Source organism: Myxocyprinus asiaticus, chromosome 1, assembly GCF_019703515.2.
Source record: "Myxocyprinus asiaticus isolate MX2 ecotype Aquarium Trade chromosome 1, UBuf_Myxa_2, whole genome shotgun sequence".
Classification (NCBI taxonomy): domain Eukaryota; kingdom Metazoa; phylum Chordata; class Actinopteri; order Cypriniformes; family Catostomidae; genus Myxocyprinus; species Myxocyprinus asiaticus.
Window position 1 is genome coordinate 57,708,043 of NC_059344.1, and position 24,740 is coordinate 57,732,782.

General features: G+C 38.2%; 1 protein-coding gene across 2 annotated transcripts; it reads right to left on the reverse strand.

Moving 5' to 3' along the window:
* Nucleotides 1-328: 328 nt before the first annotated feature.
* Nucleotides 329-16,846, reverse strand: LOC127420922 (hepatocyte nuclear factor 4-beta-like). Of its 2 annotated transcripts, none has more exons than XM_051664707.1 (10): nucleotides 16,386-16,846; nucleotides 11,735-11,915; nucleotides 10,543-10,637; nucleotides 10,139-10,242; nucleotides 9,823-9,972; nucleotides 9,621-9,708; nucleotides 8,496-8,648; nucleotides 7,091-7,354; nucleotides 3,524-3,604; nucleotides 329-2,437 (listed from the first exon to the last, which is right to left on the reverse strand). In XM_051664707.1, the coding sequence occupies exons 1-10, from the start codon at nucleotides 16,498-16,500 to the stop codon at nucleotides 2,310-2,312; spliced, it is 1,359 nt and encodes a 452-aa protein (XP_051520667.1). In that variant the 5' UTR covers nucleotides 16,501-16,846; the 3' UTR covers nucleotides 329-2,309. The 2 variants fall into 2 exon arrangements, with proteins under 2 accessions (XP_051520667.1, XP_051519884.1); XM_051663924.1 differs by having other exon boundaries at nucleotides 3,524-3,643.
* Between the last annotated feature and the right edge of the window lie 7,894 nt (nucleotides 16,847-24,740).

The following is a 24,740-nucleotide window of genomic DNA, read 5'->3' on the forward strand; positions in this document are numbered from 1 at the left end:
TTTCTGCAAATTACTGCTTTATAATATAACTGATTTATCTTCTCTGTCTTACATTTATCTTATTTTTCTCTTTCTCTTTCTTGAGAGGGGATGCTATAGATCATGTATATATCATGTACATTCAAACGTTAAGCGTCAAGACACATTGTTTGATGTCAGCATGAGTCACACCTGGCATGGCATTTCTTAATGCACCATATTTAAATGTACATGAATTTTTTGAAATAGCAACTATGGTACACTTTGATTACAAGGCCAAAACTTACCTGAGGATAAATCATGCGGTGCATAGATGACAGATATGTAGGAACAACATATACTGTAAATGCTCTGTTGATGAATTGTTTTAATTAACAGAACAATTAACAGAGTACAAATGCATAAGAGTTTGTGCTTTCTTTCCAAATCAATCAATAATGTCCAAAAATATCTGAACTGGATTACAAACACACAGTTGACTGGTAAAGTAACAAGGGTTGGCTGATGAAATATAGGTTACTACAGTGCTTTTTCTGTAGTTTTCTTATTATTCACATACCTACCTACAAATGTGATGAAATATTTTCAGATAATGTATGGACCCCAAGTGTTTTCCAGTAACAGTACTGTACTCTTATGATTTTGCAATCAGTGGCATAGCAAAGGGTGGGCTGGGTCTAATTTGGGTGGGCACAGGCCCACCCAGAATATTAGAGATTATTCTTTGACTTCAAATATAAAATAGTTAAAAAAAAATCATAAATTCTGATTTCTGAATGTGTGAAAGAACTGTTCGAATGTGCCGCTTCTCTGTTGGTAAGGAAAATTTTGTAAAATAAACTGGGTGAAAACTTTGCCCATGCATTTTTGTTGAGGCCCACCCAAAAGTTATTTCCTGGCTACGCCCTTGTCTGCAGTGCCTATGGCAATTCCGTTGTGACATTGAGCTAGCTTTTTAATAGCTGGTGATATATCTCCACAATTGAAAGAAAAATTTATTGAACTTGGTGCAATGGGAGCATTACTCATCCATTTGTTACGGTTAGTTTATGCGTTTATGAAATCAGTGGTTTAAAACAAAGGCAAGAAAGAAAAGAGGCTTATTGAATAAGTGTTAAAAACTGGAACTGTTTCAAGGTATTTGGACAGATACTCTTACTTGCTGTGGCTACTGTTGCCAGGGGGGCAAATATTTCTTCCATTTCTTTACTGACCTATAGCTGCCCACTAAGCCTCTCTGTTCTGATGAGTCAGACTATCCCGCCTGACCCAAGTGAACAGAACCATCATGCCTGTCAACTTTAACTTACCCTTAACTTTTTGGGGGAGGTAGAAATCACTAAAGAGAGAGAGAGAGAGAGAGGCTCATAAACAGCCACACAACACAGCAACTTCATATTTAGTTATTTAAATGCTAATATTTGCAGTGATTAAATTAGGATGATGGTAGGTCTCTTCTCTGCACTTATTTTACATTTGTGCAGATTAGGTTTTTGTATGGGGCTAATCTCACTTTGTAACTGTTTATCCAGGCCAGAAAAAGGAAACTATATATTGTAAGACAACATACCAATAACCAGTCTTGTCACAAGGAAAGCTGCATTTTCTGGATCTTGGTAGGCATTTGGCGCCCTCTTGTGAAAGGTTGTGTGAATGTAGGCTAATAGTCTATGTTATGCTAACTAGAGTGTTCACAGTCATAGCTGAAGCACTGTTTGTCAATAGATGATTGGAGGGAACTAGCATTAGGCAAATTTCCATTTCATGAGTGAACAAAGTAAATGAGTGAATAAAAAAGATACTGAAAGAGATATTGACTAAACTTAAGTCTAAAATTAGCAAAAATGCTACTCTTCTACCCTTGATTGTTGACCATTTGTAAACAGACAGAAACTTGATATGGGACAAGAACATATTTAGGCATACAGACGATCTCTAATTGATATTTGAGACTATAACAGCGTAAAGAAATCAGGCAATTAGTGACCAACCCTCATGAGTATTTTGTATCTGATTGAACCATGAACCCTGGAGATTTGTTGGATTCTGATGTTTATGCACGTTCCCCTGCCACGTCACCATTCAATAAATTAGACAATCATTTGCTATTATCTCATTAGATAATACCTAGTGTTCTATCTGCTGTTAATTTTTCTCTCACAGTAAATTTTTTTTACTATTAGTGCATCACACACCGTTTTTGATACATTATAAAAAGCACTTTAGATTAGGAATATGCAAAATACAGCGAAGAACAGAAGTATGTCAAGTTAGTGTCTGTAAAACTGAGAACCTTTACACAAGTGTCTATGACTTCTCAGTAACTGTGGTTAAAGGCATGTGTGGACAGTTGGCATGGCGAGGCTGTTGGCCATTTCTTTTGGCATGTCTGCTGCTTGTCCATGTGTGTAGACCTCAGGCCCAGCGTGTGTGTGTAGCAAGGGCTCTTCAGGCAGAGCTGCTCAGGTCAAAAGGTCAGGATGACAAAAGTGACATTAGTAACACAACTTATATCTAATGAAGGGAGTATTTGTCTGTAAGTGTCAGCATTAAAACAATTATTACATCAGAAACTAGTTTTACATATATTGAGGACTTCCATTTAAAATATTTAATCTCTTCAAGTCTTAAAGGAATAGTTCACCCAAAAATGAAATTTCTGTCAGCATGTATTCACCCTCATGTTGTTCTAAACGTCATGAGATTTGAAATCTTTCTTACTTATGTGCTTATTTAAAATTGCCATGTGAAGACCTGTTGTGCCAGGTTGGATGTCAGTGATGCCACGTGTCACACACCACGTTGATGCCAATTGTCATTGCATATCTCATAACCAATGATGACACGTCAAGTTTGAATATGCGGAAAAGTAAATTAGATATTGGTGGGACTATCTGTTACTACGCATGCCCGGTCCCCAATTAGGCTAATCAGCCGAGGAGAGGGATAAATGCGGCAGAACGCGGCAGTTCGGGAGAGGGAGAGCCACATGCAGCTACCATGTGTGCGTTTGTGTTCTGTGTGTCTTTTTGTTTAAGTTCTATTAAATTTTGACTGTGCAGCCGGTGCCTGCCTCCTCCTTTCCCAATCGTAACCTTTGTTACATACTTTTTGGTCACTGTATGATTTCATCCCTTACAAAAAATCTAGAGTTGCTGCAAATATGCCACTCATTAATTGTCACATGCAAATGAACTTTGTGGCAAACTCCTCATTGTTGCAAAAGGTTTGCTGCAGGTTCACCACTACTGGTGAAGAGCTGCAAACTTCTGGCAAACATTTGCTGTGAATAGCAAACTCATTTGCATGTGAAATAATGAATGGCAAATTTGCTGCAAGTTTGCCAGAACTCTAGATTCTTTGTATGGAAAAGAGCAGCGTGTACATTCTGAAAAATATCTCCTTTTGTGTTCTACAGAATAAAGAAAGTCATAAAGGTTTGTAACAACATCAGGGTGAGAAAAATGATGACATAATTTTCATGTTTAGGTGAGCTATCCTGTATAGGATTGACAGTTTGGCTACATAAGCTCCAGATACTCACAAGAGGGTACAGGGAGTATCACTGATGTGAAGTTAGGCAGTGGGATGTGCTCTGTCAGTATTTCTCTAGAGAGGACTGGCTCTGTAGATGTAGAGAATATAAATGGCTCAGGATTTGACTCTACAGAGAGGCAGAAAAGAGAAGATCCCACTCACTGTTTTATAACATTATTGCATTTTCAACCTGTTCTCACTGTAACTACAGTTAAGTCGGAGAGAGCTTAATCTCCCTTGGAGGACTGATTTTGAGTCTTAAGCTTGCGAGCTTCAGGTGGACCCTGGACTGAGACCCCCTATGGAATCTTAGTCAGCTCCTAGTTCACAGAAGTTTATGCTGGAAAAAATCTAACTCTCTATGATGTTCAGGATCAGCACTGCTTGCCTAAACCCAAGACTTCATTTACTGACCCTAAATCAGCAGTGTGGCAACCCAAAGGTAAATTTTACCACTAAAAATTTGCGCTTTCATAGCTTAGGAAACTTAAAGGAATGTTCCGGGTTCTATACAAGTTAAATTTTGAAAACAAAACCAATCAACGCGGGTTGACGGTTACAGTGGGCGCAACGTAGGGGTGTTCGATTTCGAGTTTTTTGGAGTCAACTCCAGCCATTGGAGTCGATGGTATCGACTCTTCGACTCCATTTATTTTCAATCAGGATAGTTTCAAAATTCAGGGCTGTCACCAGGGATGGCCATTAGTGGGCAGTGCCTTCCAAAGTGACATATTTTCACCCCCAAAATTGCTTGTCAGACATGAGTGGAAAATCAACGGAATTATAAAAATCATAGTTTAACTTTCACTCGTATATATCTCACTCAATCCACTGCTTATTGCATCCGATTGCCGCTCCGTGATAAAGTTGAAGTTTTTCATTAACTGCTGGTCAGTTTCTCCTACCCAAATCCAAACACTAACGTTAGTGGGACGGGAGAAGCTTACTTTAGACTAGATGGCTTCCATGCCGATGGAAAAACAAATCACACATACGTATTTTCTTGCTAAATTCACTTCAATAACTATTAATAGGCATATAATGGAAACATAATAAAATAAAAAATAATTAATTTGGACCGTTGTTTTATGGAATGTACTGTATTGTACGTGAAATCGCTTTTTAAGGAACGTTGGTGAAACAGCAGCTTTTTAAACTCAACAGTCTCGCCCACAACAGATTAAATAGCTGTGGGTTTAATTAAGATATATTGATATGGTTATTGCTTTGATAAAATATCACTAGCTTACCTGTAAGTTAATAGTGTTTCCTATTCCATTTGTTCTGGCAATGGCCCTGTGAAGACTGCAGTCTTTAATCGCACACTAAATTTAGTTTTTATTTTCTCTTAAGAGTTTTTAAAATGTGTGACATGAAGACATAAACTCCAGCTATTATAACAGTGCACTTTTAGTACTGTTCAAATTAGAACAGTAGCAGTCAACTCCGCACTGAATTTGGGTCTGTTCTTCACAGAAAGCAGTCTTAAGATTTGGTTGATAGCTAACAAATGTATGGATTAACTTTATTATTGTTTTATGGTGCTTTTTGTGGTTTATTTAGCTTTTTGGCATATTCTGAAAACTCCTTTCGTGTCCCATGGCAAACAAAAATAAAATTAAATGCTTAATAAATGATTAAATGATTACAGAGTTGTTATTCATTTTTTTTTTTTCTCCCCAATTTGGCATGCCCAATTCCCACCACTTACTAGGTCCTCGTGGTGGTGCGGTTACTCACATCAGTCCGGGTGGTGGAGGACAAGTCTCAGTTGCCTCCACTTCTGAGACTGTCAGTCTGCACATCTTATCACGTGGCTCGCTATGCATGACACTGCGGAGACTCACAGCATGTGGAGGCTCATGCTATTCTTCGCAATCCACGCACAATTTACCACGCGCCCCATTGAGAACGAGAACCACTAATCATGACCACGAGGAGGTTACCCCATGTGACTACACTCCCGAGCAACCGGGCTAATTTGGTTGCTTAGGAGACCTGGCTGGAGTCACTCAGCACACCCTGGATTCGAACTCGCGAATCCAGGGGTGGTAGTCAGTGTCAATACTTGCTGAGAATTTTTATTCATTTTAACATTTTAAAGTTTAGTCTTGGTTAAAGTGATATAATCCTTTAAAACATTGTATAGGGCTGCAGAAATCACACAGAACTGAATGAAACCGTTAAAATGTCATATTATAATGTCAACTGCGTTAAATGTGATGGCATTTAACTAATCTCATTGATTATTAATTAAATGTAATTAACTGATTAATTCTTTGAATTATTCAATTTTAATTAATTCAAACAGTACACGTAAACATTTGTACATTTCAATAGGTGTTAATACATAAAATGATGATGTTTAGATGCTGTCAATACGTCAATATTGTACGTTTCAGTGTCTATGCAAACATTAGAGAATGTACGTTTGCTTGAACCAAACTTGACGTAAGAATATATACGAATTCTCATGAGATCACATTCCAGCAAAGCAATTTTATCACACTGAAATAATTTTTACATGCATATTGTTTATGTCTAATGGCTATACTTTTGAAAAAGTGAGTATTATAACATTCAAAAATTGGCCCCAATTCACTTCCATTGTAAGAGTCCCACTGGATCCAAGATTTTTGCTTTTTATAAAAAAAGGAGGGACAAGTCAAAATAAATTTTTGTGATCCTCAACATTATGCCGCAAATGCTGTCGATTGAGCTTAACTTGTATTGAACATGGAACATTCCTTTAATAAAGTTCTCAATTATGTTTCACTGAAGTATCAACTTTGTCTCAGAGGTTTATCCTAAAATTTCCTGGAAGAAATAAAAATGTAATCAAATGAGACAACTGTTGACATACAGTAAGCGTTTAGAGCTATAAAATGAATGTGAACAAAGTCCATTTGGCCATCTTTGGAATGTTCCTGGGAAAGCTGGGCTGGGCAACTATTTTCAGTGTAAACAAGTGGCATAAAAGTACAGCTACTATCTACTTGAATGGGGAAAGACCAAAATCTCCAAAACGGTTGGTCAAGATTATGATCAAATAACATATGGTATCATAAAGTGCTTCTTTAGCTCAGATCAGGCTAAAAAAAACACTATTTTCTGACTGGTTCAGCTAACGCGCGTGCACGTTTTCAAGTTGACTGACAGGTGATGTCTGTATCTAAAAGGTTATTGGCTCTTTTACCTAAAAGGCGGGACTTCCTTTTCTACATCCGTTGGGCACTCAGATTTCTCCCATTCATTTTAACAGCAGTGGTCCACCTCTGCTAAACTGTCTATGGTGTGAATAGCATAGCTTGGATCCACTCTATGCTATTCACATTCATTTTTTTTTTTTAGCTCTAAATGCTTACAATATGTCAACAATTGAATGAGAAATGCTTGAGTTCATATAGAACTCTGACATTTGGTTGCAGACTTTAGTATCTTCCCAGGTGGAAAATCTGAGTAGCAGGAGACTTCATCAAATGTCTCAGTTTGCTCTCTATTTAATCTATTCACTGTCTAGGAGAAACAGTTAAAGATTAAAGATCTCATTTGTGATTTTTCCTTTCTATGGTACCTGAGACCTGCAGTGATTCAGATCCTCTGGCTGCCTCTTCTCCCAGTAGCATCTCCATCAACAGGCTGTCCACGCTGGCCTTGCCCAGAAGACGCATTAGCTGCAGCTGCTCCACCATCTGCCAGGCCACGCTCTGAAGTGTGGTCAGCAGCAACAGTAGCTCCCCAAATCGTCCTCGCTGCTCACTAGTGGCCTCATCCAACAACACCTGGGCTTGGAATCGCAACTGGCGCACTGCCTGGGTACAATGTAGTCCAGGGCAGTCTAAAACAGACAGGGGTCAGTGACATAACTATGCAATTCAAAACAATACATGGTGAAGATGCTCTCTGAGGTCACATTCACCATTTAGTAGATGTAATGGATGATTACTTCTGTAGTTTACTTCTGAAATGTAATCTAGTAATGATTACAAATTACATGAATAAAATTGTAATCAGTAACATGATCTATAATATGTTAAACCTTTTGGGTAATGTAATATGATTACTTTTGGATTACTTATTGCATGTTTTTAAAAACAAAAAAATATTTTATCCCCTTTTCTCCCAATTTGGAATGTCCAGTTCCCACTACTTAGTAGGTCCTCGTGGTGGCGCGGTTACTCACCTCAATCCGGATGGCGGAGGACAAGTCTCAGTTGCCTCTGCTTCTGAGACAGTCAATCCGCGCATCTTATCACGTGGCTCGCTGTGCATGACACCGCGGATAGTCACAGCATGTGGAGGCTCATGCTACTCTCACACAACTTACCACGTGCCCCAATGAGAGTGAGAACCCCTAATCACGACCATGAGGAGTTGACCCCATGTGACTCTACCCTCCCTAGCAACTGGGCCAACCTGGCTGGAGTCACTCAGCACGCACTGGATTCGAACTCACGACTCCAGGGGTGGTAGTCAGTGTCAATACGATGTATTGATGTAAATCATCTAATTTTAATTTTGCATCACCACAATAGAAATAGAAACCGTAACTATGTCACCGAGCCTGGATTGGCACAGAACGACATGGTTCAGCAATGGTAACCGTTCGGCCCGATGGTGGAAAAGCACCTTTTGTATATGATGTGCTTGATAGTCTGTGAGTGAATATATATTTGTATAAGCAACAATCTCAGACTAACTATTACACTCTTTTGACAGATGGCTGCTCTTGCTGACCAACCTGGCTCTAGTTTTATAATCAGACCTTCAGGCCAACAGGCAGTAAAGTCCAGAACTCAACATTCCAAGTCAGCAATATCTCAGATATTAATAGATCCACATATAACATCACAAACCAAAGAAGACAGTACAACAAAGTTGTGCCAGGAACAAGTGCAAAAGCACCTGGCACAGACACTGTATTTGAAAGCGAACCACCGAGACTGGGTCTTAGCCCTTAGCGATGATTCCTGACTAACCTGGGGCAAAGAAGACAATGGTTTTGAGACAGACAAATTCTGTGTCTGTGATGCTGAGCTCTTTCAGAGGTCTCACTAGCTCCTCCAAGATACGAGCTGCTACCTTGGACATCTCCTGCTCGGTCCCTCTCACAGGAATGATGAAGTCATTTCCTGTGAACAGACAGTATAATGCATAATATGGCTCACATTATAGGGGTGTCAGAGGCTAGTTGTCACATGGGGAAGTTGTTTCTCAGTAATGATAACCTTCGGTGTCAAAAGTCCAATGGCGCAAATGTATGTTTTCTATAGCAGAGGTTTTGTATAGTGGTTTCAAACACCTAGTTAAAAAAAGCTCTTATATTAGAATAATCTCTCCCCAGTAAATCTTTTATATCATAATATTTTTGTAATTGCTCTTACAGAGAACATACTGTAAGCAAACCAAACTGGCATACAATCAGGCAAGGGTCAATTACAGTATATAAGCTTTTATACATTTAATTGATAAGCCTATAATAGAAAGTTTAATGCAGGTTAACATGTAAAGAGAAGTGTTGATTTTGTTTTGGTGACGGGGGAATGTGTTTTTCCCAATGTGCACATGAAACGTGCCACTATTGGGGCAAGTTGTCACAAAAGGGCAATGTGTGTTTAAAGAACTGTATTTATTTTTAATGGCCAATCTAGAAAGTGTTCAATATATATTGAACATTTTCTAGACTGGCCAGTAAGAAAAAAATACAGTTCTTTAAACACATATTGACGTTTTGTGACAACTTGCCCAATATATATACATATATATATATATATATATATATATATATATATATATATATATATATATATATATATATATATATACAAACAAACAAACAAATAAATAAATAAATAAATATATACATATATATATATATATATATATATATATATATATATATATATATATTTGTTTGTTTGTAAGGTATAATATATTTGTTTGTTTGTAAGGTATAATTTTTCAGTTGTTTTTTTTTTCTGTTTTCTGTAAAGCTGCTTTAAAACAATAAGTGTAAAAAGTGCTATCCAAATTAAATTGAATTGAACTAAACATTAAGGCAGCCATATTTACAAGAGAACCCAATCAAGCCACTCTCTTCTTACCCAACAGGATGACATCATTGTAGGGCAGTGAACGACGCGCCACCCCTAAGATGAGGTGTTCTGCAGAGTGAGCTCTCAACAGCACAACCTTCACATAGACAAAAACACACACCACACACAGACAACATAACTCTCAGACTAGCTCCTGGCATAAACAACTGAAAGCACATGATTGAATGAACACAACCAGGTATAGGCATACTCTGTCATCCACGGAAAGCTCACGGAATTCAGGGATGCGCTTTGCCCATTCCACTAAGAGGAGGAGTTGCTGTTTCATGGATTCACACACATCACCCACACTGGCTATCTTCTTTGTGTTGATGTTCCTCATGGGATTCAGGGAGAGGTGCTGTAGAAAGCAGCGTGACTGTGAGTTATATAATTGAAAGTTGGTAGGACAATTTTGATAGCAAGATGTCCAAAGATGGTACTACACTTAATTAAAAAGGCTGTGATTATGTGAGAGGAAAGAATACAGCAAGATATTTTCAAAATGATTTCAGCAGAAAGCTTACCTGATGATTGCTGGCCTCTGCCTGCAGCAACACATCGATGGTGAGCGTTCCCACCCCTTGGCCCTCTCTGCGACAGCTGATACGGTCACGCTCATTTTGAACAGCTAAGAGACACAAGGAGAGATCAGTTTTTCAGTCTTTGTTACTGAAGACAAAACAACAGCTACCAGTTGTTTAAGCAGATACTTTTATGTCAGGTTGGGCAAAGCCTTATTACAATTGTCATCCATATGTTTATTCTATCTTTCAGAAAGAGATTCATGAGTAATGGGATAAGGCCAATAACTCAGTTAGTTTATATGTAAGCCGATTTCAGATTTGTGACCTTGTAGAAAGCTCTTTAAAGAAACTCTTCAAGCGCAGTATCATAAACTAAAATGAAATGGACTTCTCTCATATTTTACCCTGTTTCCTCATGCCGGCTCTGAAGCACTTTCGAAGTCTGCAGTAGCGACATTGGTTTCTTTTGTCTTTGTCCACTACACACTGTCTGCTGAACCTACACACACACACGCACACACACACACACACACACACGCACACACACACACAAGACAGAAATACATATCATTCTCACATTTGCAGAGACAGAGGAGAAGTCCAATGAAACACTTCATGTCACACTCATACAGGCTCAGATGAAAGTGGTCACAGATTTTTGTAGGAAACAGACATCTGTGTTCATGTATAGATGGAGTCTTACCAAGACAATGGGCGTAGCAGCCAGCTCCTGTGGAATTGTGAAATATCTTTTCCGTTGTATAAACTGAGCTGCGAACTTGTAATGTTCTGTCTCACCTAGTTGGCTATTAGAGTTGTCTACCTGGTCACAACCAATGTCTCTGAGAATCTATACTTGCTTTCAATATATTCTTACTGATAAGTATCAGACACATAATAGTTATGGGAATTTAATGAGCCAAAGAAGTGATCTGTCAGGAGACCCTTTAATATTTGTTATGCTGTATGCAGACTAATGCAGACTAACTCAACTAATTCCCCTGCTTTGTATAACTGTAATTCATAAAGGCAACACCAGCATGTTTTTTATTTATTTATTTTTATTTATTTTTTTATCCCCTTTTCTCCCCAATTTTGGAATGCCCAGTTCCCACTACTTACTAGGTCCCCATGGTGGTGCGGTTCCTCACCTCAATCCGGGTGGCCGAGGACAAGTCTCAATTGCCTCCACTTCTGAGACAGTCAATCCGCGCATCTTATCACGTGGCTCACTGTGCATGACACCGTGGAGAGTCACAGCATGTGGAGGCTCGTGCTACTCTCCGCGATCCACGCACAACTTACCACACACCCCATTGAGAGCGAGAACCCCTAATCACGACCATGAGGAGGTTACCCCATGTGACTCTACTCTCCCTAGCAACCGGGCCAATTTGGTTGCCTGGAGTCACTCAGCACACCCTGGATTCGAACTCATGACTCCAGGGGTGGTAGTCAGCGACAATATTCGCTGAGCTACCCAGGCCCCCAACACCAGCATGTTTGATGTAGTTCTATGGAGTGGATATAAACATTATTTATAAGTGTGCCATGCACATCTAGAGGACAGTTATCAATCTGATTGTGTCTTCTCACCTGCATGTGTAGGCATGGTTCTTGCGTACACTTCTTCTAAAGAAACCCTTGCAGCCATCACAGCTAGATGCACCGTAATGTTTCCCTGTTGCCCTGTCTGCGCAGATAGCGCAGAGGTTTACACTGCTATGCTGCAGCAAAGGCACTGGTTCTGATGCAGGCACGGGGTGAGGTATTAGGTCTTAGAAAAAAGTGGACAGAACATATTTTGAAGTCTAGCATCTGTTTGACAACATACTGTTATAAAAGGCATGCATAAACTTGAGACTGAACTTTTATATAAATATCTTCTATATTAAATATTTTAATATGTAAAACATACTATTAACTTATGTTAAAATATTTAAATCAGTAAGTATATTATACATCATTTTAAATTCCTTTAAAGAGCCCAATGAAATCAAAATAATGGTTTTGTGGATTTTAGGTCATGTCTGTTAGCTTTGATGCCATTTGCTAGTGTACACCTAAACACTAACAAAATTAATTTTCAGCAGATATACATATTTAAAATGTACAGTCTCTTTCGGCAAAAACATTGATGACTCACACTGTACTCACTCATTTTGTCCAATCAAATGCTTTCAAGACTAGCAATAGCAAATAAATAGCAAATCATCATCCCAACCAAACTTCCTGTTTCAATTAGAACATTCGTCCCCACACTTTTTGGGAAATAATAATTATATACATTTTTAAGAATTTTACTTTCCTTGTTGGGGGTACAAAGTAAAAAAGTGCAACTGGCAACATAAAATTACAATTTTAAGATCAGGCAGAAGCCTCAAAAACGATTGTATCCGCCGCGTGAAAGCGGTTAGTGGCCAAATCATATTGGGCCTGTTGAATATTAATAAGATGATGCCATGGCATGTAATTAATAATCATGAGCAAAGCTTACACGTTTTATAATTGATATCTCCCTCACCTTTACCGATCGTTTTTAGACCTGATCGCACAGGTCTGCTTTTACATGTTAATGTTTTTTGACAGTCAAACAGTTAGTATAGTTATAGTGTGTCAGTATTACAGTCTCTAGACTGGAAGTTCTAGCTCTCTGTAACACTCGAAGTAATGTCAACAGTCTGTGTAAATTGTGGAAAGTTGAATGGGCCGCTTGGATGATCCAGTGTGTCGGTGCTGTGAAACGGTATATAAACACGACCACAGTAATAACATATTATCAGTAATGATCACCCAGAGAGGTTAATAAACACGTCAGCTTTCATTTCAGAATAAATGAAACATGTAAACTTGACCACTACTTAATCAGAAATATTTATCTTTAGAGCGTACTGACTAATCTTGGTGTCCTGTATTTTTTCTCAACGTAAAGGATGGCGATTCCACAGCAATGGAGGAAATGGATCCAATCACCAACTGCGCTATTGGCATCCATAGTGTTACTTTGAGAAAGAAGAAACTCAATTTAATTAAACAGGTCAGTGAAGAGACTTCTACCCCCATTTCCCACGTAATTTTGCAGTGTTAGCTAAATTTTAATTCAATTTCCTCATATATTGCGCTCGGGAATTTGATTGCCACTGGTTTGTATCCTCAACCATCAAGTCCATTCTTGACTTAGTTAGGCAATACACTCAGTGCTTTATTCCCTCTTAGAGAGGTAATATACTCTAACATTCAGATCGCCTTTGGGTTCAAAGTGCAGTGATTTAACAGTCAACAATGCTTTTTGCCACCCACGCGTGTATGCATTGGAAGATGGATCCAGTATATCTAATTCAGCAATCAGCAGAACTTCTAATGATTATAGAAAATTAGATTATAATGGAAAGCAGGAACAGGTTGAAGTGGTGTGAGCACTGGCGTTTGAAAGTCCTCTTATGGGTAGATATATACTGTAAGCTGCAGCATCTCATGCCAGAAAGTAGGAACTAGGGATGCAGCGATATGAACATTTTGGGCCGATACCAATATTTTGCCACTTACCTTGCTTTGTCATCAGATCACAGATTAACTTTGGAAGTATGCTTGATGAAGGTTGTGTGACCGAACCATTGCAAATAAATTCCTGATCATGTTTTGCAAGCTATGGTAGTGTGCAGGATTTTTTCTTTTTGTCTTGATAATATATTTTTTCTTACGCACCTACTTATAACTTTTCAGGTATGCGAGGGGCTTTGAATTACTGTTCTAATGATAAATAATTTAAATTGACCAACAGAACAGGCCAACTTTTCCAAGAGAGACAAAATGAAAAGACAAAATGAAAGATACATAGAAGTTAAAAAGATGACAATAAAAAAAAAAAAAAAAAAAAAAACATTTTTAAAATGATGATTGATATGAAAAAAAGGATATTTTTGTACTTCTAAAACATTTTTCTTCTGTTTTTGCAGTTCAACTCACATGTATGTACTGTATATGATAGAACATTACAAACATGTACATGTTGGACAATTCAAAGGAAATGACAACCACATCATAGAAATATAAAAAGTTTTAACAAATGGAACAAAACCCCTTTGGGATTTTAGTGGTATAATGGATAATGCTGTCCAGATCACTAGAGGGTGCCGCTTGCTCACAGAGCACTGACTGAATGCAGACCTTATTCACACTAGCTGCATCTTTGCTGCATGGGGGGGGGGAAAGGGGGGGGAATGCCCAATTCCCAATGTGCAATGTTCATGGTCACATACTGATTCGCCTCAGCGGCAGAGGACAAATCCCAGTTGCCTCTGCGTCTGAGACCATCAACCTGCGCATCTTATCACGTGGCTTGTTGAGCACATTGCCACAGAGACATAGTGCCTATGGAGGCTTCACGCCATCCACTGCGGCAACCACACTCAACTTACCACTGAGAACAAACCACAATATAGTGACCACGAGGAGTTTACCCCATGTGACTCTACCCTCCCTAGGGACTGGGCCAATTTGGTTGCTTATGAGACCTGGCTGGAGTCACTCAGCATGCCCTGGGATTCGAACTAGCGAGCTAGCGAACTCCAGGGGTGGTAGCCAGTGTATTTTACCACTGAGCTACCCAGGCCCCGCCTCTTTCATTTTTAATGGGAATGACAACAAGGCTTTGAGGAATAGACTTACAGTCTGCTCAATGGCATGAGCGGTACAAAGTTGTATAAAGCTCTTAGATCACATCTGATTTTCCACAGCTCATGTTGTCTGGAGTTCTTTGTATACTGAATGTTCTTGGACAGATATTTAATCAACGTTTTGTCCGCGGAACAATCCAAAATAACTTTAAACTGTGGTACAGCCCACTGAAGAGATGGTGAGTCTATCCCACACAGCCTCGTTGTCATTCTCATTAAAAATCAAAGATGGCACTAGCGTGATTAAGGTCTAGACTGTGTCTCATTTCGAAGGCTGTTGCAAGGTAGGATGCGTCCTTTGTCGGCAGCGGAATACCGAGCGTCCTCCACTTCAAATTAGCTTTATTCATACGAGACAGCCTTCGAAGGACAAATGGAAAAGCTCTGAATGAGAAGGGAATCTCTGCAGCTTTACTTAATACTTATTCTTCATTATATATTATTATAGTTTTACATATTATTTATTTTACTCCCATCTACTAAGGTACTTCAACTTGGCAACATTACTTGCATTTGAACCTCATATTTTCGGGTAAATCAATGTTTCCGTTGAAGCAAAGAATTGTGGGTTGTGAGTGCCAAAGAAAGATACACCTCTTGCATCCTCCGAATTCCTGTGAAAGAAGGTCGCTTTTGAAAGCTGCATTTGGAGTGTGCTACTTGTGTTTATGAAACGAGACAGCCTCCTTGAATTATGTGGCCAATAAATGTGACCTCCGGAGCATGCAGCCTTCGAAACGGGACACAGCCTATATTTTAAAATGCAGTCTTTTATGGTTTAGTACACATGAAAGTACATATTGCAATTTTTTCATCAATTATGCAGCATTAATGAATATCATACAGATGCCACAGAAGTCAGAGTCTGCTGGTTTCATGTAGCCTATAGATAGTTTAACACAAATCTCATGAATTTTTGTTTAAAAAAAAAATAGGCAATTGTCAGGGACATCATTTGATGTTCCACAGTATTTTCAGAGTTTGGACATGAATTTTATTACCAACAGCTGGTGGAACTGCAAATGCGGAAACTATGTTTAGACTTTATGCTGAAAACAGACCTGCTTTCGAAACGTCTTCACGCAATGACATATTTCTCAGAAAAAAAGCTAATTACGCTTTGCGCCACTTCATTAACATATAATACACCCACAGTTTGTGTGCATAAACCCAAAGTTTGCACAAACACTCCCACTCATGCTCACTTGCACTTTGCACTAGCACGAAATTTGCAATGAATTACTGCACTCTGGAAAATTGGAAAAGACGTCGTGCACGGTTGTTGCGCGTAGCGCTGAGCTTTGCACACTCACGAAAATAGAGCCCTTGCTCTTCTTGGCTTGCTTCTCAGTTCTCCATGTTCATTAGCAGCAGACACAAATACAGACTGCTGTCAGACCTTTAAACATTTATCTGTGTGTTTATGATTTAAGTCAACCGTCCATATCAATCATATTCAGCCACAAAGTTGACTTTTTAGTGCTTCTCTTAATCCGTTAGGTAGGAGAGGTTCTTCAGTGTAATATTGTGTTAACTGTGTAATGTGTTAGTAGATCAGAGGTCACATGTACCTGTTTGTTCAGGGAGCACGCGTAGACCGCCAAACTCTAGCATGGTGTATGTAGGGTCCAGTGTGACTCCATATTCGGCTACACTCAGGTCAAGTGAAATCCCGGAGGTCTTCATGGTCTGGTGATGTCTTCCCAGGTGAGGATTTGGATTTGGCCTAATTATATTCTGTAGGCCTAAATGAGAAACACCACCACTTCTGTTTCACGTACTGACCCTTTCAGTCCCACCGAGCTGGTAAACAATTCAACTTTGTCATATCGGTGTGCTCTTGGCTCAGTTACTCTTCCTTTCCCTTACAATGGATGTCAAATGTTGAAATTTCACCACCAATGACCTATATGTCTTTTTCTAGATATCCTCTGTGCTATAAGTTGCAAATTGCCCACACCCAGGGACTGAAGCAGGGCTCCTGGATTTGCTAAAGACACTTAATGTCCAAGTCTCATCCGAGCTAGAGTGAGAGAGGCTGAGATTTTTCCAAATGTCTGTGTGTTTGCTATTCTCTTATCAGTGTAGAGGGGATCATAAAGGGGTGGGCTCTGAAGCAGGTAAACATGACTCATTCTTCAGTGGCAAACAACATCAAGCTCAAAGATGCATATTTATTTTATAAATAACAGCACATGTTTCAGTTTGTCCTTTGGTTTACATTTAACCTTTATCCTACTTTATTTAGTGCCAACTTTTAGAGGTGCATCACCAAATGGAATTGCAAAAAAAAAAAAAAGAAAAGAAAAAAAAGATTTTTTTCAAACAGGTCACACCATCGGACGTGGCAATGTTGCTGTGTCGCACTGTCTTCGAAAGCCAGGATTCCCATGGTCATGGAAAACATGGAAATTCCAGGGAAATTTTTTTCAGGGAAATTTAAAATTGTGGTTTCCAGGTCTGGAAAAGTCCTCTGAATTTCTATGCTACTTGCTTGCAGACCAACTTGAATTATCATTTGAGGGTCTTATTGGAGACATTTTCACACTAATCCTTTAAATCTATTAATTAAAAAAGAGTTGTACTGTACCTAACAAACAAATGGAAATCTGCCTCAGCAATATATATATATATATATATATATATATATATATATATATATATATATATCAGTATATAATGCCTATCCAGAAATCAGGACTGGAAACAGGGAAGTTTGACTGAATTTATTGAAACCCTGGAAAGGGCCACAGTGTTTTTTAGGGAACCCAAGCTACAAATGGCTTATTTATAGCTTACAGTATAGTAATTGTCTGCATATTAAAGAGATAACAATGTCACAACAAGGTTTTCACAATGTTTTCCTGCTCCAGGCCTTTTGTGCTACTCAAGGTTCACCTTAAAGGTGAAGTGTGTAATTATTGTTTAATATACCATAGATGTTAAAATATTCTCCTATCTCAGCTTAAAGAGATAGTTCACCTAAAAATTGAAAATTATATCATCATTCAGTCACCCTCATATTGTTCAAAATCTGTATGACTTTCTGACATGGAGATGTTTGGCGGTATGCCAATCTCAGTTACCTTTCACTTGCTTTGTATTTTTTTCATACAATGAAAGTGAATGGTGAATTAAGCTTTCATTCTCTCTAACATCATCTTTTGAGTTCCAAGAAAGAAAAAAAGTCAGTCATAAGGGTTTTGAACAACAAGAGGGTGAGAAAATGATGACATCATTTTCATTTTTGTGTGAACTATTCCTTTAAGCTGAGATAGAGGAAAATATTTTAACATCTATGGTTTTTTAAACAAAAGAGCAGAGATAGAGTTTATCTTATTAATCAGACAGACACTTGCTGTCTGGACTTTATTTTAGTGCCTGAACGTCCTTCTATTTTCTTTGAGGGAACAGCCAGCAACTTTTATTTTCAAACTTTGCCCTTTTGGTATATTTAGGTCAACGGTGCTGTTGATCAAAGGCAACATGATAACAAGCTATTGCGCTACATTCTTTCTACTGTGCTGGATTCAGATTGTATAACATTTCAAGTGATACAGTAAAATCAACCTGAGCTCTTTCAACATAGAATTGTATTCATCATCAACAAAGAGTACTATAGATTTTCACTTCAACCGATCTACATGTAAATAAAAAAAATGCGGCCAAGATAGTGTTTTGATTTTGATTTAAGTTGAACTCCCTCCACAAAAGGTTAGGCTAGCTCTGTCGGTAGCACTTTATTTTACATTTACGTACTGTATAATTACACCAACTACAGTAATTACTAGGTACTAACCCTAAACCTAACCCTAACCTTAACCCATATTAAGGACATGTAGTTACCTAATTTTACTCAGTACTTTCTTGGGTAAGTACACTGTAAGCATACTGAAAATACACGTACTCTAAAATAAAGTGCAACCGCTCTGTCACTGTATTACTTAAATCTGTTTCACAAATATTTGTCTGTTTTCTTGAGTTATGAAGCAGCCAGTGACTGCTGAATGGTTTGGTGCTCCGTTCTGTTCAACATGGAAGAAGTTTCTTAATAACATCCTTCATTTTTAAGAGCAAAACTTCCCAGACATCTATAAAGCCAAGACCGTTATTTCCCCTTTTATGCTTTAAATAATATGCTTCATCCAATTTTGGCATTAAAGAGATAGTTCACCCAAAATGAAAATTCTCTCATCATCTACTCACCGTCATGCCACCCCAAATAAGATTTTTAGAAGAATATCTCATGTCTGTTGGTCCATTCAATGCAAGTGTATGGTGGCCAGAACTTTGAAGTTCTAATGGTTAAATCCATATCTTCAGAAATGATAAAAGTGTGGGTGAGAAATAGATCAAAAACAGAAATAAAGCTGAGACATTCTTCTTAACATCTTCTGGGATTGAATGAGGGTGAGTAAATGATGAGAGAATTTTCTTTTTCTTTTTCAAGAACAATCATGGAATACTGAATTTATTCCCCTCACAAAATATTAAATCATCATTGTTGATGGCTTACAAATAATATATTATTGAACTTTTGTATAATGTTTGGATTCTTTCGAAGTCATTATCAGGCATCTGTGGTACCTTGTGATTCGTATACCTCAATAGTACATTTTGACATTATTTAAAAAAAAATTTTTTTTTTAATACAGGTAATGTAATCAAATAAAAAATTAAAAAGGATTAAGGCTGAAATTAAGGCTATTTTTTTATTTATTTTTTTACAAATGATAACAAAATACATGTCAGGCTGCATATTACTTTTTTGGAAGAAATATCCATTATGCTTTTCAGTAATGGGATTTCCTTGGCAAGAATCAGTCCTTCCCTAAATGTCACACTAGGCCGTGGGTCAGACCTCCCCCAGCACACGCTAACATACAAAGACCACGCTTTATATGATTGATGGCTCATAAAAATCTGTCCGTCACAGCATAACTGAGCTCTGTGCCATGGTCTCCCATGAAATGATTGCTGGTTTACAATGAAAAATGGCTTAATAGCACTTTGAATTCTCTTGATTGGCCTGACAGTTTAGCAAATCAGAAATTTAAAAGAATTACTTTTTTTGCTTTTTGCCTTTATTTTAGAGGAAAATGGAGTGTAGACAGTAGGGGTGAGGGGGACTGGAATCGGGACATGATCCTGTTCAGACTTGAATGTGTCCTGTGAATGTGCACTGCTCAGTATGCTCAATATATTATTGAATACATTTTAATGTAATATAATAGTAAATGTAATAATATAAAATGTAATATTATATTTTATTTAATGTGATGTTATTTAATTTGCTTAACAATAAATAGTCTTAAGATATTTTTTTGCTTACAACCACTAGGGGGAGACAGAGTACATCTTATAGGTCACTGCCTAACTTACATTTTTAAAGAGTGGGCGTTCTAAAGTGCCAGTCCCAAAACCATGTGAAGCTCTTTATGATGGAACAACATTATTCATGGCTTACCATTAATGAAAAGAATATCTCCAGTAGATACCAAAGGTTCAGATTAAAGTGCTCTATTCTATGACTGAAGTGGCTTAAAATAGGTGACACACCTGTCTTAAATCTGAATGCGTATAGCCCGTGTAAGTTTCTGTCAGTGCGGCAGAATTTACTCCTTACAGGTGCACTGGAGGCAGCTCTACCTGTCTGCATGTGTGCACTGGGGGATGATAGATGGAAGTGAGCAACTGTATTTCAGAGTCAGTTCCTGTGCATTTTGGAAAGGTAAAGTGTGGAGAGCAGCAAAATTGGATTTGGCTGTTGCTCAGTGCTGTCACAACCTTGACTGTAATGCGGCTAGGGCTATTAACCAAACATAAATAAATTATGTCTCTACCGCTTCTTAGCAGGCTGGCATCTAAAAGTCTTAACAGATGCATTTCAAATTTCTTTGTCTGCCGGAGTCAAATGAAATTATTGTTCGAAATAAATCACTTTCCAGGGAGACAGTGCTTGCAACATCGTATTTAGATCTGTGCTGTTTAGTGAAACCATATTTGGCCACAGATAACCACTTGTTTGGATGTGTGTGTATACTGTATATATGTCTAAATGTGTGTATCAGTCCCTGTTCCTACATTCCTCCACACAACAACATTTTCAATAATATCCATTCTTCTTTATTTCAAATAATAACTTTTTAGATTACCACTTTTACATGAAAAAAGACTGCATTTATGCAAACGAGTGTCAAGAGGAGAAGTACAGGTTATCAGGCAGTAGAAAGTATGATTGCACTGCGGAGATGTGGCACATATATGCCACATACTGTATTTTATACAGTCTGCAGTAAATTCAGCGAAAGCAATAGCTGAAATAATGCACTGTATCATTACTGGGGCAATTTCCTAATGGGACAAAATCTGAGCATAAAAATATATGAGCAGGAGGTGTAGAATGTGAATTACTCTGTGGTATGCAGGATGATGATGCATTATACCATCTAGTCATTAGCCTTAAAGCTCTCGTCTGTACAATTGAATTATCAACAAAATTGAACCACTCCAAATATTCACTTTATTAGTTAGAGCATCAAGACTTTTTGTTGGAGGGACTTAATGGTTTTTGTGCTTTCCATTTGCTAACATTTCAATAATGAAGCTGCAGATTTTTCAAACAGATCGTGCATTGAGACCCTATCATTTTCTCAGACTTCACAGCAAATCCTGATGCATATTTCAATGAAAGTCTTTTTGTATCTAGTACATGTTTATTGGATGTTAGTTCAGAGGAAACTGCATTTGTGAATTAGAAACATTACAGTGCAAACTCCCTTCTAAGACCAGTGTGTTCCTCATTAGAAAAATAGACATCTGTAGTTTTATTCCAAACAAGGAGTGAGGATAAAAAAGCAGCAAAAATGGGTTATAAACATATGGCAGTTGTATGATTTAGTGGAGCAATAAAGAATAGAAAGGTGGCCATTCATCATGGGAGCAAGCTCACCAGGAGAGGACCTGTCACGGACACCGCCAAGTCCGGGAGGTAGTTCAGAGCACACTGAAAAAATCATGCTCCAAAAATGGACTTGGACCAATGGCTTTTCCAGACGTCTTAAGATGAGCATGCTGAGTGTTTTGTGCTGTCCACCATTTGAAAACGAACACTAAGGGCAGATTCAGGGCAGATGGACAAATGCGTCATGAAAGGCTGGACTAGATGAACAGTATTGTAGTGCAAAGACTGAAAAATGCCATGACCTGCCTGAAGAAAAGTTCCCCAAACCCCAAAACTATCAGTGGAGGAAAATGTAATGTTAGAGGGAAAAATGCAACCTCCGAATCGCGCTCGTCACTAATTATGCGAACATGATTACTTCCTGGTTTCAACATGGAATCCGAACCCGGGTCTCGCTTGGTGCTGAAGCAACGTGCTTCCGGTCAGGGCAAAAGAGAAAGTAAACATGCTGCAAAAATGTCTGATAGAAGATGCTGCTTATCGGTGAGTCGGCATAATGTGGCCGATCCTAGGGTACTGGAACTCTCGGTATCAACATTTCGACTTCCTGTGTGATCACGTTTCTAAGGTCACTGTTGCAGACTAATGCATATTACACAAAAAGGGATTTGTTTGTTATAAGTTTTTAGCATTATAAGTTTGAAAAGAATCATAGTTACAGCCAAATGCATCTGAATAAAACAAGAATTTAAAGTTAAAGATGATATTCTTTCATATACAATCTTTGGCCACTGTTCTAAGGGCAGGACACACTGTATTGGTCATAATTTGAATGAATCTGTTTGTGTGATTACACCCATATGCAGCGGCTTCCCTGCTTTTAAAGTTTGAGGGTCAAAGTGTCACAAACTCATACTGAAAATCGGTATGGCAGTACTGTTCATTAACTCTTATATACTTGAGTTCACTACATGTGGGAGGAACAAACTGCTGTCAGCACAAGGTCACGAATGTTTCCCATGAAGATTCCAGCGGAGATCCCTAACTTTTTCCTTTGTCAGAAGTAGTAAAATAGATTTTTAATTTTTTTTTTTCCTTCCCATTCCCCTCCAGTGCTTTTGTATGCCAGTCAGCCTGTTTTCATTATTTATTTAGTTTTGCCTACAAGACAACGTTGTCTCCATCTTCATTCCATTTACACCACTATTTACACCGGCTTCCCCAATCAGTCATTCTTCTCTATTATGAACTTGAAAGATGTTGTCGAAGAGAAATGTGGTTTAGATACTAGTGCTGGGCTTTTAAGTTTCTGTAGAAAAGGCGCAACACCTTGTGCGGACTGAGTATGTCCATAACTGCTAATAAAAGGAAAAACACATGTTGGCTCCTCTGAAGAATTATAAAAAAAAAGCTCCAGCCATTCAAGGCCTCTATGAAGCAGCTTTTAATTAAAACCACTTGTTCCAGAACTTGTAGTTAATGTTTCCCATTAGTCATGTTTGAGGGATTACAGACAGCTCCAATGAAATTCAAGGATTAAATGGGAAATGCAGATGTGCGAAAAATGCGGCTTGTTTTATTGTGATCATGGTCGATTAGTAATTATAAAACATTAACCAGATTTGACAAGGCTTCCTAATTTAATTTCTGATTAATGTTGACTTATGAAGGTTACTCAGGTCTGCGATAAAATAAGCCTGGGTTCCAAAGTTCTTTCATGTTATGAAAAAGTTTTATTTTCCTCCTATTTCTTCTCCTTTTTATGTCTGTAATTGGTTAGAATGAATCATTTTCTGTTCCATTTTTCCTCTATAGCCGTGGTGAAATTAACACATGCCTCTTTCCTTTCTACGCGTTCCTTTGTATACGATGTACTGCTGTGAAAGGTGATAAATTGAAGTTTACAAAAAGGCTACTAAAGAGAAGCCCTGTAATGAGCGCTTCATTCAGTGTAATTTTAGAATGTATAAATGGTAGGGATGTTTACAGCCTCTCTCGTAATCATGTCAATAGTACAGAGTGTAAACGGAAGTATTATTATAAGATGTTTTCGTCATGGGACAAGGAAAGTAGTTATGAATTTCTTCAGGGGCTTAAAATTTGAGAAGGAATGGAATTCACATTGGAGGTGGTTGGTTGACCTTTGACACCAAGGTTTCCCCTGTCATGCGGATATCCCTGCTGCTCTGCAAATGTTTAAAGGGCAAGGTGAGTCTTGGAGGATGTCTTTGCCCCCCTCCATTATTACGCCAGTGCTCTTGGCTGAAGCATCGTGTCTGCACATGCCGATGTGGATGCGCATGTTTGTACATTTAATTATGCCTCTCACATACCCACCACTGAGCTAGGTGTGTCTTTAATTATATACCCTGAGTTTGACCTCTTAGCAATGGAGTACTTGTTTTCTTCTAAAGTTTTGTGAGGTCCCTCTGAGATTTATAAAATGCGCATGAAGTGATGCATCAGCAGTGTGTTTTGCTGATTAAAATGCGGCGAATCATTATTCAAAATAAGCACAAGGGGTGGGTGAAACTCATCTCGGGAATTTTACTCAAAGGGAAAACAAGTGAAATAAGTTGGACTTAAACTGTAATTCATTTTTAGACTAGACTGTCTGTCAGGCATGGGTAAAATACAAGTGATGTGTAATGGGTTACTTGCGAGTCTGCTATTATTATTATTATAAAACTTTACAGGGAGCTTACAGGCAAAACTATGAGCAATTGCTCTGACAGTTCTAATTAATGTGTTGTTTGTGCTTTTTAAAGCATCCCAACTCTGCGTTCACAGCGGAAGCTGATTTGTGAGGCAAGAAAAAGAAAAGAGTCGAGAAAGGAATCTGTGCAACGGTCTTAGAACAAGGTATGAAAGTAATTATTTTTGCTTTTCAAGATTTAGGCATATTTATGGGGCATTACTGTAGAAGCAGGCTGTTTAATGTTATTTGCAGAGAGCACACATTGTTTTCATCAATCGCATGAGAAGCTAAGAGAATGGCTTAGAGAGAGAGATGTGACCTCAG